Source organism: Miniopterus schreibersii (genome assembly GCF_964146895.1).
Source record: "Miniopterus schreibersii genome assembly, chromosome: 1".
Taxonomy (NCBI): Eukaryota; Metazoa; Chordata; class Mammalia; order Chiroptera; family Miniopteridae; genus Miniopterus; species Miniopterus schreibersii.
Window position 1 is genome coordinate 25,719,873 of NC_138101.1, and position 15,862 is coordinate 25,735,734.

Here is a 15,862-nt window from a genome sequence, read left to right on the forward strand (position 1 = left end):
CTTGAAGCTATTTGGAGAACCAAATCACGCCGTTAAAATACTTATACTAAACCCACATTAAAGAGAAAACCATAGGCCCCAAATGGTGTCACTTGTGCTAAAGCCCATTTTACTAAACCTAGATATAATCGCTGGACTATTGCTGTTTCAACCGTTCCCTGAAGTATAATCTTAAGCATCCAGTCTGGATTTTTTGGTAAAACCCAGGGGGCTTTTACCAAAAACCTCACTTTTTTTGTCAAGTGAGCCCTTACCATCGCACACAGAAAGAAGAGGCAATCTGAATGATAAAATCCCTTCAAATAATATCAAAAGTTCAGACTCAGAGGACCTCAACAGAGAACCTTTCATCCAAAATGCAGGAAATCACAGGCATAAATGATTAACTTATTGATCTGGAGGACAATCACCTTTACTGCTCTTGCTATTTTTCCTAATGACTATTTGTATATATACTATTTATATATAGTGCAAACTGTGCAAAAGGCTCAATAAATGCCTGCTGCACTCTGTTACAGAAAAACGAAGAGAAAAACCCTTGTGTTCCCCACTCCCCTCAAAAACAGATGTCCTAGTCTAAAAATAATCCTCTCTTTTCTTGGGTGAATGGCTCCCTAGCCCCACCCTTGTGTCTATAAAATTCTTCAGTTTTGTACAATCCCTCAGAGTATCTTTGTAGTTACTAGTGGGATACTGCCCAATTGCTAACTTGATTAATATAGCCAATTAGATCTTCAGAATTACTCTGTTGAATTTTTTTAACACCCATTATATTCTGATCATAGGCTTTCTGATTTGCTCATCCAGCTACAGATTGGAAAGCAGGGTCCATGTAAACCTCACTTCTATATCCCTACTGCTCAGCACAGTCTCTACTACTGTGTTACTGGTATATTTTTACTTAATATATTGGTCTAAAAATAAAGAGAAATGTTAAACCTTTAAATACATTGTATCTGCTAGGAAAGGATTCCTGCAGTTCAGAAGGTCACCACTAAACCAAATTCTATGGCCTTAATAGGATCTTACCATTTTATTGTCACATGTTAGATGACCAAAGTAAAGGATCTCCTAGAAGATACAGGTATTGTTTTCAAAAGGCCTACCAAGTTTTGAGTTTTGAGGCCATGCCTTTGGCCAGGTGATAACAATGTAATCTTTCTATCGCTGTTCTTCAGTAACACTGACAGCGCCTGTCCCCATAAAAGCTAAGAATATTCAAACTTTCCCCAGTGTTGCAATCGCCAGCCTCCTTCATGTCTCCCCTATAGCTCATCTAGAATTCTGAGTAGAGTTTATAGCATTTTATTGTCTTTACTTATTTATATTAATAAACAAGTCTCCTATGGACACATAGTGCAGTGAAGGCCTGGAGATGGGGTGGGAGGGGAGGAGGGGGCCAATGGGGGGGAGGAACATCTGTAAAGCTTCAACAATAAAGATAAATTTTTAAAAATTAAAAAAAAAGTTACTCATGATAAAAATTCTCAGCAAACCGGTAGCTTCCTAAACTAATAAAGATAATTTATGAAAAGCCAAAAAAAAAAACCCCAACATAAACTCGGAGCAGGGACCCTGCCCTCTTTGTCCCATGCATCTAGCATATATACGATCCTATATATGTTCTATATACTTTGCACAAACACTATAAGGCCCAGGATTAGGTTCAAGGTCCCAGGACTCTACTTAACACATAGTAGGCACTAAACGAATGCTGATGCTCAATAAATATTTACTGAGCGAATGAACAGCTTAAGAGTATTACCTGAAACATGAGGCTTCAGTTGGTTAAACTATTTGAGTACTGATAGAATTAGGTTCTGAAATATTCAAAAGTAGAAAAGTACCATATATTGTCATTTGCCTCCCACAGAGTACAAGAGCTCTATCAAGTTTTTGCTTGAATAAGCCTTGATTTTGTTACAGAGCATTTGATTTAAAAGAAAAATCCCTTCACATAGTTTTCACTACTTGGTGATGGTTCGTCTCTTCCACAGAGATGAAAGAAATTCAACTGTGATTTCACAGAGCATCCTTAAACACAAGCAGCCATCAGATTCTTCAACGAAACTTACCTAAATTCCAAAATTCTTGCGTTTAACCCTTCATCTTATGATTTTGTATAGGTCAGTTACTCCAGTTTGTTAGTTTTTACCCCAATAATCAATCTAGTGCTGTACATAAGATCCCAGATTATATGATAGGTACACATAAGATTTCAGATTATGTGATAAGCACCCAGTATCCTTACTGTGCTTCTACCAGTTGCACTATCCTACCTTCCCATTCCCTTCTGCCTTCTCTCCCTTCCTCTTTGTTTCCTTCATCCACAGCCAGATTTTTTTGTTTGACTTATACAGCATTTGTAACCTGAGAAGTGTGGTGGTTTGGATCACATACTCTGGGCATAGAATACATGGATTTGAGTCTTGAATTCAGCACTTATCAGCAAGATGATCTTTAGGAAATTGCTAAAAATTGCTGTGCCCCAGTTTTCCCATCTGTAAAATGGGAAGAATAACAACAGTATCTAGGCTTTGTTCTTCCTTCATATTTGATGTGTAACTTTGCTAAGTATAACCTTCTAGGTTGAACATTTGTCTTCAGAATTTTGGAGACAATTCCCTCATAGTCCTCTGTTATTGCTGCAAGAAATCTCATGACTCTCTAATTATCTTTTCTTAATTGTGATCTGTCCCATCCTTAAAAGTTGAGACTTTTCTGTTTATCTTTGAAGTTTTAAAGGCACATATTTTTATTTTGACTACAAGATGTTTTCTTTTGATTAATACCACAAATCTAGGTTTTTGCCGTGAGTATAAGCTCCATATACATACAGAGCTCATGTCTAGTCCATTCACCAATGTAAACCTAGCATGCTGCAGGCATTTAATAAATATTTGTTGTAAAAAATGAATGATCTATCTCAAGTCCAAAAGATATCAATGCACAAGAATCCAAGGACTTCACTTTATTGTACTTAAAATCACTGTAACTAGGATAAATAGTACTAGAATCAATGTGATTCCACAGAGTTTCTGCTATTATGTCTTCATTTTAAGTGCTATATTCTTTCCACACATGTTTTATCTTGATCTTGAAACAATCTGGAAAGGTAGATGTCACTTTTATTTTTTTACAGATGAGGACTCTCTGCCTCAAAGATTTGCCTGAAATCACCCTGGTGGGAAATGGCAGAGCTGAAACCAGAATTTACATCTGATTGGAAAGTCTGGGGTTCTCTGCTGGTACCATGCACATATGTGAATGTTTCTCCTGAGCCAATACATTCAATTTATGCCCACATCTCCGCCTTAGCCCATGGCAGTGATTTATCATATTTAGATAATATCTTTGGTCATTTTTTTTCAGTTTTCCACCCTGTTATTTATCTTCTCCTTTGGGACTTCACCTTCACTATTATATTTTTAGACAAATTTAAACCACCTGTATATATAAATATACAATATTAAATTAGTCTACTTAATGTTTGAATGAAAGGTCAAATGTTTCCTTTCATTGTTAGTCAAAAGTGTGTCTAAGAATATGTAATGAAATAAGGGAATACCTAAAAAGACTCTATACACAGAGGATTTATCTATTATAGCACTTGAATTTCAGCTTCAAAATCCTTTTCTCTCGGTCTTTAGAAAATGTAATTATCATAGACCATCATACTTAGTTATTTTTGCCCTCAAGTTTGCATGGTAATCATTGGTATCAGAAAATTAAGCAAAAATCTAGGTGACTAAAAAAAAGTAATTCATTCACAAAATAAAATACTGAAATTACATGCTTTATAAAGCAACTGTATTTGAATATTTTTATTTGGGCAACTGAATGCTAAATTGTATATTATTGATTCATAAAATTGTTTTACAAAATCAAAACAAGTTATTTTTCTTGAGCTCTCTCAAATTATAACTTCTTAGTCAAAGCTTATCATAAATTACTTTTTAGAACAGCTGAAATATCAAAACACTCTTCAACTCTTTTTAAACACCTGATTATAATGAGATTCTTTTCCATTACAAATAAGTGAAATCAAACTTAAGAGATTTGAAGCAACTTGTTACAATTCCATAGAGCGCTGTGGAGAATGAAACACTGGAGCCATGACTGTGGCTTCAGTTGCAACAATGAGGCAGGTTTTCATAGTTCAGCAACATAAAAATCAATATACTGTCTCTCCTTTGCGCTCTTGATAGAAACTAATGAGGAAACAAGCTCTTGTCTCTGCTGAGATATAAGAAATGATAGCCTCCATTTGGTAAATCTCAAAATACATGACTTTGATGATTTATATTAGAAATCTGCATAAGATGCCAAAATTCTTATAAACAGAACAGTCTATGGTTAGTTTTGAAAAGGTTCCTCTAAAGAAGAAGAAAGGGAGGGAAAATATAAATAAAAATGGTCAATATATGTTGACATCAATTATCTCCAACTCAATATTACGAAGAGGAAAAGTTCACCACACTGTAACTATTGTAAAAAAGTAGACAAAAACTCTCACAATCCAGGCCCTCAGAGTTCATTATAACAGCAAAATATAGCTTTATTTTTTAAATATTCACCCTCTGGCTACAATGATCCAGATTATCCATAGTGCTAGGATAAACTGAATTATGTATCTATTTGAACTGCATAACACCTCTGTCTCCCTCACTCATACATATGGTGTAAAAAGCACATGGAAGTACCAATTCAAACTTCCCTCTTGAAAAGAAAGTACTAAGAAAACCAGTGAAACAACCATTGAGTTACTTTATGTTTCAGTTCCAAATCTTGGACCTACTGCATGTGAAAAGTTGAAACAGTCATAAATGATCTACTACTGCCCTTCATTTCCTGGATGAAGAAACTCTTCAGAGGTTAAGGACTCTTGACACATAAAATCATGTCCCCAGGCTGCTAGAACCCACCTGTCCAATCCAATACACAACTTTTTGACAACACACAACTTTAAAATTCTGAGCAGCTTGAAGAGAAGTCCTGAGCAATTTTGATGATCATGATGTAAGTATTATGAAGAACAAAAGATACTGTTTAAAACAAAATATCTCTTTATGCCCTTTAGTAAGCAGTTTGTCTTTTAGGTTGCAAAGGGAATTTTCACTTATAATGAATGATAAAGGAGCATACAGGTTGTTATTTCAGGAAACACTGGCTAAATCTGCTTTTATTTATGAGAACACAGATTCATTTGTAATATTATAAAGATGCCTAAGAGCACCAATATATATTTTATCAAAATCTCTTCTATATTTTTCCATAATATATTCAAAGAAATAAGCCACTATGAGACAACTTATATATAAGGAATAACTGATCAACTAGTGTGTTTGTGTCCATGCAGAATATTTAAGTTTCTAAAGAAAAAGGGTAAACTAAACTAAAACTATCATACTTAAAAAAGCATTGAGTGTCAACATTTTCTGACATGCCTAGTATTACTTAGCACACTTCAATCCATTCTCTATTTTCAGAGAGAAAATATAGTTGTTCTACCTGCTGGTATGGACAAAAATATTCACTCTTGATATACACTAAAGTTAATCATCATCATAATTAATTTTAACAATGATGCAAGTAGTTATAAAGGCATGTTTTCACTGCCTAGTAACTGCCTTTTACTCCTGAGCTCTAGGCAGGATCACATCTTGCTCTGATATAATGTTAAATGTACATTTATATAAAACACAGTCACATGATATGAGTAGCATGTCCGGGACCTTTATAGGGTCTATGTCCTAACCAATGTATTTTAACTTTGTTCATTAACTACTCCTATAGCAAGATGCAATACCTGAGCAATTTAATTTTTTCCAGAATGATTTAAAAGTTTTATTGAAAGGTATTACAACCCAAGCAAACCTATTAAATTGGAGGTTCTCCCCCCCACACACACACACTCACACACACACAGAGCCAGGACATCTTTTATATCACTATACAATTTTTATTTATGTGCAGAAAGCCAATTAAAATAAAAATCATTGGAATCTGACTTAATAAAATATACATAGTTATTTCTAACATAAATATAACACATGAACCTGATAGATTTTTAGCCATATTTATGATTTTCCTTGATGTAAAACTTCGGTGTTAGTGGTTTTTTTCCTGAATAGCAAAAAGGGGGGAGAGGTAAGGAAAACAGAAACATTAGTATATAGAGAAGCACCGTACATACCATGCTTTGAAACTTGTTAGTGTCTAAAATGACTATCTCTTTAAAATGCAGAATCATTGGAAAGTTCATGAATGACATTTATTCCCTAGATTTAGTGGCAAAATCATTTCTACTCTTCCTCCCCCCTCCCAGCACCTGAGCCTTTGCGAGTTCGGGCCGTGTTGCAAGTCAAAAACAGCTGGACTAACCTCCATGCTTCACCCAGAGGATCATTTACTGGGTCTAACATGGGCAGACCTAAGCAGAAAAGAAAATGATGGTAACACATTGCACATGTACCTGAGGGATGCAAAGCGCTTAACTTAGAATGATGTTTTGAACGAGAGAGAAACGAGAGGGAAGGGGGTAGATACCAAAGAACAGTTTTCAGCCCTCGCATTGACTCACCAGTTCCCCAAATGCAGGGTCAGCAGCAAGAACATCAGCCTCACCCCTCTACTGTGACTCCACAGGAGAAAGGGGGAGAAGGGAGAAGCTTTCCAAGCCCCCATCAGAACCGCCGTTGTCCGCTCCGTTCTCCCAGCCAGCACTTTCTCTGTCCCCCAGGCTGCAGCCGGGCGACCGGGCGCCGGGAGAGTGCGGGGCGGCGACACACCTCCCCGCAGGTAGGACGCGCCGGCGGAGCCAATCGCCCCGCGGGGATCCCGGCCCAAAGCAGCTGGGCGCGCCCCGGCCAATCCCGGCGCCGGGGGCGGGTCCCCCAACCAGACCCCAGCCCAGGGGGGAGCAGGGCTCTGTCTTTTCTGAAAGCAAAACACACCTCTGCTCCCTCACAGCCTTGGGAAACGGGGGAGGCGGGGCCCTGGCGGTGTCCCCGGGCCTCCCCGCCCGCCCTCCCGCCCGCCTCCGAGACGCGGGAAGGCGGCGTTGCCCACACGGCTCTCCCCGGGCTCGCGGGGCTGTGCTAGGGCTCGCCAAGCATCCTTCTCTGGGATGCGGGCGGTGTCCCCCGTCCCGTTGTGGCCCCAGGACCTGGCCCCGGCCAGTGGCGGCGAGGTGGCCGCGCCTGGAGCAGCTGCGCGCTCGTGCGCCCCTGGGCCCCGCGCTCCCGAACTCCCTTCCTCGTCTTTACGAGGGGAACGAATTTGCAGTCTGCTCCCTCCGCGTCAGAAGAGGAAACAAATGAATAATGCCAGGCACGAACTATCTCATTTTACAAAGACACACACAAAAGTCCGCTTTTGGAAAAGTCCCCGTGAGCCGTAGGAGTTGTAGCCCTGGCGCGCGGGTAACTGTTCCCTTCTCCCTCCCCGGTTGCCTTTGCATTTGTTGAGCTCCAGTGTTGGGTGCCTAACTTCAGAGGCTCTGCTTCGAGTTTGCAGCAGAGCTCAACAGTTACCATGGCAACCAGAAAGCCTCTGGCAGCTGGAACGACTGTACCCCGAAGACAGCGCCGCGGCGGAAGCAGGCCGGCTGCCCGGCTGTCTCCGGCTCCCCCGCCCTCCCGAAGCCCTGCCTCCCACCGGCGATGCCCGGGGTCGGCGTCTTTGGTGGTCTCATTAATCACCCCGCAGTCACGTGGAACCGGCCAGATTCCGGGGTGAACTGCCATTTAGCACCTCGTTTCCCCGAGAGCATTTGTCTCCCTGCACACAGCGCGAGGCAGAAGCAACAGTGTTTGTGCGAGACGCGAGGGTAACTGTTGCCACCCCGCCTCCCGAAATCACCGGCAGGAGCTGGCCTGGAGGTAACAAGGTTGCAGGGCTTTCCTTGCCCAGAATAACAGATGGTGCGATGCTGGGCTTTTCCTACCTCCCTTTGATTGATTCTCCATCGTTTCAGTCTCTCCTGAAAATAGGTATTGACCTTCTTGTTACTCTTCTATTAACGTTCATTAGGCAGCGTTATTGTCTTCACAAAGCACGTTAGTGAAGGGAGCTAAGAGCGACTAATTGATAGAACACTAACGTTCCATTATCATTGATTTTTAGGTGAATACATTTAGTTAAAAGTTGATGTCAATATAAATCTGGATAGTTTCTTTCTAGTTTTTTCTGCTTCAAGTAAGAACGTGCTTTGGACAGCTATGTAGATGCTTCATTGGACGCACACACTAATTCACGGATCTGATTAGGATCCGGTGAACTAGAAGTTAATTCGCTGGAAGTATGTAGTGACTGACAAATGCTTATCTAGTTATTCTTTGCATTTCGGTAAGATTTTTGCATATATTAATAGGAATATGAATCTTCAGGGTGTTACACAATAGTAGTAGTGGTTCTCCCATCAAAAACACATACTAAGGTTTTTACCCTTAATGTTTCCATATGTAACTGAAAGATACTGAGAACAGTTAAGAGAAATTAATGGAGAGGAAAAGTGAAAGATATACCCCCTTGGGTAGTTACATGCTGCCTGTTTATGCTTGTAAATTATAAAGAATTGGAGTAATTTTCTGGGAAATTTGGAAATCCCTGTCTTTTTCAAAATCTAGCTTTTTGCCAATTTTGTGCTGAACTATTTTTGAATTTATTTCATTCCTTTCTTTCAAACACTTTTATCTGACTCATTATTTCTACATCTCTTCTTTGATTTTTCTTTTCTTTTTTTTTTTATAATGTATGTCTCCTGGGAAACATCTTATTTTGCTGTCACAGTCAATTGCAATTCTCTGTAAGCTGTGTGGAAGGGATCCGAGCCCTCAAAGACCTGAAGAAGGAATGATTTTGGATATCAGCCATGTCTTGACCCTGACAGCCTGTCTCACCTGATTTAATAAATCAGCTGTGTGGGGATGGAGGGGAAGGATGACAAATACTGTAAGTTCTGAAGGAAGCCAAGAAGGTACACTGCGCTCCACAAACAAACCATAGTGTCTCACAGAGGAACACGCTTAGGGAAGCAGATCAGGGGTCTTACATGGTTCTAGATTAGAAGGCCCAAAGTTGCTTATAAGGAAGGGACTAGACAAAGCTCTCTTTCATTGTGGCAGTGGATTCAAACTTCAGGCAAGTTGACATTTATCAATGTCAAAAGATATTTTCGGTTAGGGGTTGGGCTGATCTACTGGCGTCTAGTGGGTAGAGTCCAGAGTTGCTGCTGCACGTTCTAAAATGCAAGAGAAAGCTGTCCCACAGCCAATACTTACAGTGCTCAAACTTTCAATATTACCAAGGTTGAGAAGCCTTGCAATACGGATAGGTAGCCAGATTTCACTGCCGCTGAGGACTTCCTTATATTGTCATTGAAGCCACCATTGCCCTCCTCCTTCCTTTGACAAGGTGAGCCATAACCATTACCCACTAGTTTTATTTCTAGCTGTAATGACTATCAACTCATAGTGAGCAGTAATATTCTTTTCTGCAAAATTTGTACAGGTATCACCTTAGAACAAAACGCTTGAGGTACCCATTAAAAATGCAAACTCGTGGGCTGCTCTCCAGATCTAACCACTTAGAATTTTTAGCAAGAACCTCTGGAGATTATTATACCTCAGACAGTTTGAGAACTGTTGTCCTATAATGGTCTCACAAAGTGATGAGTGAGGCAGAGACCTGATTACGAATGCACTGCCTTGGCCCTAGCGAAGTTGGATTTTGGCATGATTCTTCAGTCCATTATTAATTTATTTATTCAAAATATTAATTAAGAAACTGTGGCCCTCCCAGGTAGCTCAGTTGGTTGAATATCATTCCCATAAACCAAGACTCTGCATTGACCTTCGGTCATGGGACATACAAGAATCAACCAATAAATTCATAAATAAGTGGAACAACTAATTGATGTATTTCTCTGTGTGTGTGTGTGTGTGTGTGTTTCTCTCTCTTCCTCTCTAAAATTAATAAATTTTAAAAATTAAAAGAGAAGAAACGGTGATATTAGGCAGTATGACTGGCATTAGAAATTCAAATGGTGACCAAGATTTACCACTTTGTACCTCAGTTTCTCAGGTGTAAAAAGGAGATGAGAATTCTACTTAGGTTCTAGAGTTGTTTTAAGGATTAACTGGGTTACTATATAGGGGTCACTTAAAACAATACATGTATAATAGAAATTACTCAAAAAATGTTAGTTGCCCTTGCTATTAACTTACTGAGAGTGGACTTAAACTCTAATGTATTCCCTCTATTCCTTAGAACAGTACCTGTAGCGGAACAGTAGTAACCTCTAGACTGCGCAGCCTAACAGGGAGCACCGAGGGGACTCGGGGACACTGGCTGGGGCTCTCATCCCCCTCACTCACCATTGTTCCGAAATGGTGACCTCAGAGCACGCAGGCCTTCGAGCCCTGTTCTACTTCTTCCACGGCACGTTCCTTCTTATGGCCACAAACTCTCTACTTCTGTCAAAATAGCAACTGCAGGTTTCTCAACTTACCGCTCGCTGTCATATTTTATCGTCTTGTGATGCTACTCCCCCAGCTTAGGAGGCCCAAGCCCCCTCATCTGCTTAGGCTCTCTTCATCCTTTCTGATCAGGTTTAGGGGTCACTGTGTTTCCAGAAAGCCCTGATTGATTGCTCACCGCATGCCAGCCTGTGGTGCAGGCCTGTCCTGTACAAACACAGTCACATGATATGACAGTGTCTATGTCTTAGCCAATATATTTTAACTTCATTCATTAACTACTAATACTTGATATTTATTGTGTTCACTACCTGTCACCAGGCATTATTCTTAATGGCTCCAAATTATAGGGGCACATAGTTTTCTGTCCACTTAAAGCTACCACTTCATATTTATATCATAGAACATATCGTCCTTTCTGCAAACTATCTGTATTTCTTCTCAAACGGTCAGTTCTGCATTTTTAAATTTTATATCATAAGATTTATAGTGCTTATTAGACCTGGTATTATATTGTGTGTATGTTTAATGCTATTATAGTGAATGTATATTTAATATTATGTGTATATTTGATTAATACCTTGCTCTCTCTCCAGAACACAGCACTATGAAGGCAGAGCTTTTATGTACGTTTATCATCCCTTTTGTTCAAAGCAGTGGCTAGCAAGTAATAATTATTCCATAAATATCTGTAGAATGAAAAGTATTCAATGTAAAATTGAATAAATAAAGACATGAATGTACTTAATCATTTTATATATTTCTGTAATCATTAAGGGATCTCTTTCAATAGTGGAGGGGGTCAATTGGGGGGGAGGGGACATCTGTAAAACTTTCAACAATAAAGACAAATTTTTTTAAAAGGAGAAATCTGATCATTTACTGCTCAAACCATTCAATGGTTTCCTATTGTGCATAGGACAAAAATGTAATATTATTATCATGACCTTTGAGACCCTCCAGCTTCTGACACGTCCCCTATCCCTGCTCCACCTCCGCAGCTCTTTATTTTCCTCAGTGTGTTTCAACCACAACAACCTTCCTTCAGTGTTTTCATTGCCATGACTCATTGACAGGGACTTTGCAGATTATTTCCCTGTACCTGGATGCCTCTGTCTCACCCTTCACCCTTGACCTTGCTATTGCCTTGTCCCCTTTTAGTCGCAACCTCACTGGCACATCCTCAAAGAAGCCCCAAGTCCCCCAGTTCAAATTTAGTCCTTAATTATGCATCTAATAGCACTCAGGATTTTTCCTTTGTGACACTTGCTATATTTTATAATTCATGGATTTATTTAATTCAAGAAATAGTCACTGAGCCCTGGGATTCCAAGCATTCTTCTACATACTACAGATACCATGAAAAATAAATAAAAACTTGCATTCTGTTGAGCTTTCTATAATATAAATCATATATATTTTCATTCTTAAACATATTTTTAAAAAACATTTGCATAATTTTTGTCTCTTATTTAGACTGTGACTCCTTGAGAATGAGAGAATCTGTGTTTCTTCTTTTTCCACATTGTACCAATGCCTGGTATATTGTCCTATCATAGCCACTTGTTGAATGAATAAATAAATTAAGGAATGAACTACAATGTATCCTTAATTTCTGTAAGTTTATGCTTATTCTCTATAAAAGTATAGAATATTAATATGAAGTTTCCTGAGTTGATATAATATCATTAGAGGAAGTAAAAATGCTTAGCACATAATAGCCCTCAATAATTGGCAAGAATTGGTAATTAGGTGGGTAAATGCTTGTAAGCTTATGAATCGTGTAATTAAGTTATATGTGAAAAAGGAAGCAATGTAGAGCCAGACAACATACATTTAAACCCCCTCTACGATGATTGTTTTCATGATCTTTAGCAAACCACATCTGTCAGAACCTCAGATTTATCAATTACAAAATGGAAATGGCAGTGACTTCTACCAAAATAGGTATGAATGGCAAGTAAAATAACCTTAGTATAGCTCTTTGTAAAGCAGTAAGTAATGTAGAAAAATTAGTTATTGATTTTATTGTTATTACTTTTTGATAATCAAAATGACAATAATCTAAAAAGGCCTGACCAAGGCATGCAAAATACCAAGAGCTAACAATTATGTAGTCCTCACAGTTTGGGTATCTTAGTTGATTAGATACCTTAACTTATTAAAAGCCCACGAGGATCCTGTGACACGGCTGCCATTATAAACCCTTACTTTACAGATAAGGAAACTAAAGAGCAGAGGTTTAGTGACATTCTCAGGTCACACAGCAAGTGGCAGAGCTGGGATCTCAACCCCGGGAACCAGGTTTCAGAGCCCGTGTGTGAGCTGCTGAGTGCTGTCGTCTCTTGGATGGCAGATGAGTCGCGATTTCTGCCAAGGACATCTCTCCCCCGTCCAGTTAACCAACACTGTTATTTCAATGACTACATACCCAGGCATTATTGTCCTGAAGGCCTTTCAAATTTTATTTTAAAGGGCCATCCCATAAAAATGCCAAAGGTGGGAAAGAGTTTTTGAAGAATGACCCTTCAGCAGCCATATTTCAAACGAATATAGTCCTGCTTAGGATATGAGACACTTACAGGAAAGAGGTCCAGCACTTGAAGGTTTATCAACACCTGACATTTAATAAAAACCTAAAGGTCTTGATGACGTTTTATTACGTCAATTATTCATTTGCCTCATATAGAGCCTAATATATTTTATTTTAAAATGTCTTGCTAACAGGAGTTTTATTGAAATAGTAGCCCCCCAGGGCATGTTTGAACAGCTCCTATCTAGTACCTAACTCCCTACTTATCTAGTTTATAGCCCACAATGTGTCTCTTTATGTGGGTTTGATGAACAGCTAAAGAATCATTTAGTTGTCTATGGCAATTAAAGCCCAGAGAGAGCGAGTCCTTCTACTTGCATTTTTTAAATTCTCATTTGTCCCACTGTAGCTCTTGGTCCAACAAAGATTGCTTCTAAGTGTAAATCCTGGGAAACCATTTATAATCCTCAGGTCTCCTCATAACCCAATAAGGAGGTGTCATGTGCTCCAAGAGTTTTACTGACAGGCATCTGGGACTTTTTATGGGAATGAATTCTAAGCATGTTGGATCAGAGTATAAGGATTATACGGATATAGTATCAAAATGTGTTGAAATGAGTATATGTTCTAAGCAAAGATTCTGGATTCAATATGTTTAATTAAAGAGTGTTTGATTAGTGGAGCTAAGAGTATTTGCTTTAATGGTTGATTAAACCTTTACCCAAAGGTAACAAATAATAAAGTTTTAAAAAATCTGTGATACTGAAGAGTAAGTATCCAAAGCTTTAGGAAGCAATGCACGTTAGCATGGATTTATCCTGACTCCAATCTATGCCTCTAAATTTGCCCAAGTTCTCTTTCTTAATCCTAATATAGTCATCAGGGAAGCCATAGAAGCCTTGAAGAGCTCCAGGGTGGCTATGACCTATAGGCCAGGGACAACCATGAAAGATGCTGTCATCAAAACAGGTTTCCCAAATTCAATGGGGACAATGAGATTCCAGGGATTCCTGTATTCTCTGGGCATGATAACACCCAGGATGGCTGAGATCAGTGGCAGCATTTAATCACCAGAGTTACGGTGGGCATGGCTACAGAAATGAACAGCAGAGGCAATACCTTCCTTTTAATGTCTAACCTAGTTGCGACTACTAAACAAGTAAATTGAACAAGAAAGTTAATTCGATATTTAGGATTTTTTCTTGTGTGATTTATTTTGAATTTCGTATTTCACTCTTCAGCTAATTTGTAAAGAAAAATTTCTTAATCTAATTAAATCATTGTTATACTTGTGAATTAATGAGTGTGAAGCTATATAGTAAACATTTTCTGTTGGAAACATTTTAAATATTAATGAAAAATAATTTAAAATTGCTGTAACAGGTTCATTATTATTTTAAAATGGTATGGATTGTGTTTTTCTTGATAATCCCTTTGTACTCTTGGCTTCTATGTGATTGTACATAGTTAGTTCCTCTATTACTGCCCTTTATAATAATAGTACATCCTGATGAATACAATTAAAATATAGTATAACTTTTATGTAAATAGAAGAAAAGTATTCTTCTGAAGTCATTCACTGCCAAGAAAATAGATTAAAATCTCTGCTGCATGTTTCAAATGTACAATTTCAAACTAACATAGGTTTTATAGTGTACACTTGTGAATTAAAAACACTCATTTTGACCAAGTTTCACATTTTCCTTTTGTGCTCATGTATTCATCCAGAAAACATTTGTGTAGAAGGTTAAGCCAAACACGGTTTTTGCTTTGATGGAGGCTATTTATATAGTAAGCAGAAGGCAACAATTCGATTAATAATAATACCCTAAAATTATTAAGTGCTTAACTTGTACCAGGCACTGTTCTAATATTTTTAAAGATGGTAAACAGAAAGAGATTTAGGATCAGTCTAACTAGAACTCAGCCACAACCAAGAAATTGAAGAATAAAAAAGCCAGCCCTGCAATTATTAACTCCAAGCTCACACTGACTTGCAGCTATAACCAGGCATTCGGAATCCCTCTCCAGAATGGTGGGTCCAGACCCGTGTCACTCATCCTCCAGCAGCCAAAAAAATCAATCCTTTCAGCACGTCTCACCCTATTTGACTCATTTCCAAATTCAAACCTCATACTCATTCACCTGGTCGGCAAAGCTGAAATCAGATCCAAGGTCTTACCTAGCTCCTAGGAAGTCTGGGGAAAACAGCTTTAGCACATAGGAGGCTGAAACAGTTTCCAGCGGGCCAATCTACTATATCCAAGGGCCCCCAATACTACTTTTGTGTACTAAGACTGTACACTATTTTACAAATTGAGATTGGCTGTCTCAAAAATTGGATCAAGACAGAAGATTGAGAAGACCTATATATCTCCCCCTTGCCTATTTATTATGAATTGGCATAAATGTTATTCTTGTTAAAGAAAAATCCCTAATAGCCCTGGAAAACAAAAGAGCGCCATAAGCAGGCCAGGCAGTTTGAAAACTTTTAGAGCATAGATACTTTTTTGGATCGTAATAACAAAGAAAGCAGATTGAAGACAACCCACCACAATGTAAAATACAGACCAGAGCAAGCCACTGCCGAGGTTGTCATTTTGTGATTCTCCAGAAATGGTGTCAAGAAATAAATGATCAAGGGGAACTCGGTCAAGCCCTGGTGGGGTGGCTCAGTCGGTTGGAGCACCATCCAATACACCAAAGGGTTGCAGGTTCCATTCCAGGCAGGACACACACCTAGGTTTCGGGTTCAACCCCAGATTGGGGGGCATACAGGAAGCAACTGATCAATGTTTCTCACGCTAATGTTTCTTTCTCTCTCTCTACTCCTCCCTCTCCCTAGAAA

The 15,862-nt window shown here is 38.9% G+C and overlaps 1 protein-coding gene and 1 long non-coding RNA gene across 3 annotated transcripts in view; one reads left to right on the top strand and one right to left on the bottom strand.

Annotated features, from left to right (window-relative positions):
- The window catches only part of GABRG1 (gamma-aminobutyric acid type A receptor subunit gamma1), a 41,974-nt gene extending 34,992 nt beyond the window's left edge, over positions 1-6,982 (bottom strand). The window contains exon 1 of one of the 2 annotated variants that reach the window (XM_081149347.1): positions 6,584-6,982. In XM_081149347.1, the coding sequence (XP_081005473.1) occupies positions 6,584-6,687 (104 nt within the window). In that variant the 5' untranslated portion in view covers positions 6,688-6,982. The remainder of the gene's footprint in view (positions 1-6,583) is intronic. The other variant, XM_081149346.1, reaches the window with a different exon arrangement.
- A 599-nt stretch (positions 6,983-7,581) lies between these two features.
- LOC308557361 lies at positions 7,582-11,348 on the top strand. Its single transcript, XR_013998819.1, has 3 exons — positions 7,582-7,994; positions 8,794-8,955; positions 10,273-11,348. It is a non-coding gene; the product is annotated as an uncharacterized lncRNA (long non-coding RNA).
- Positions 11,349-15,862: the final 4,514 nt, after the last annotated feature.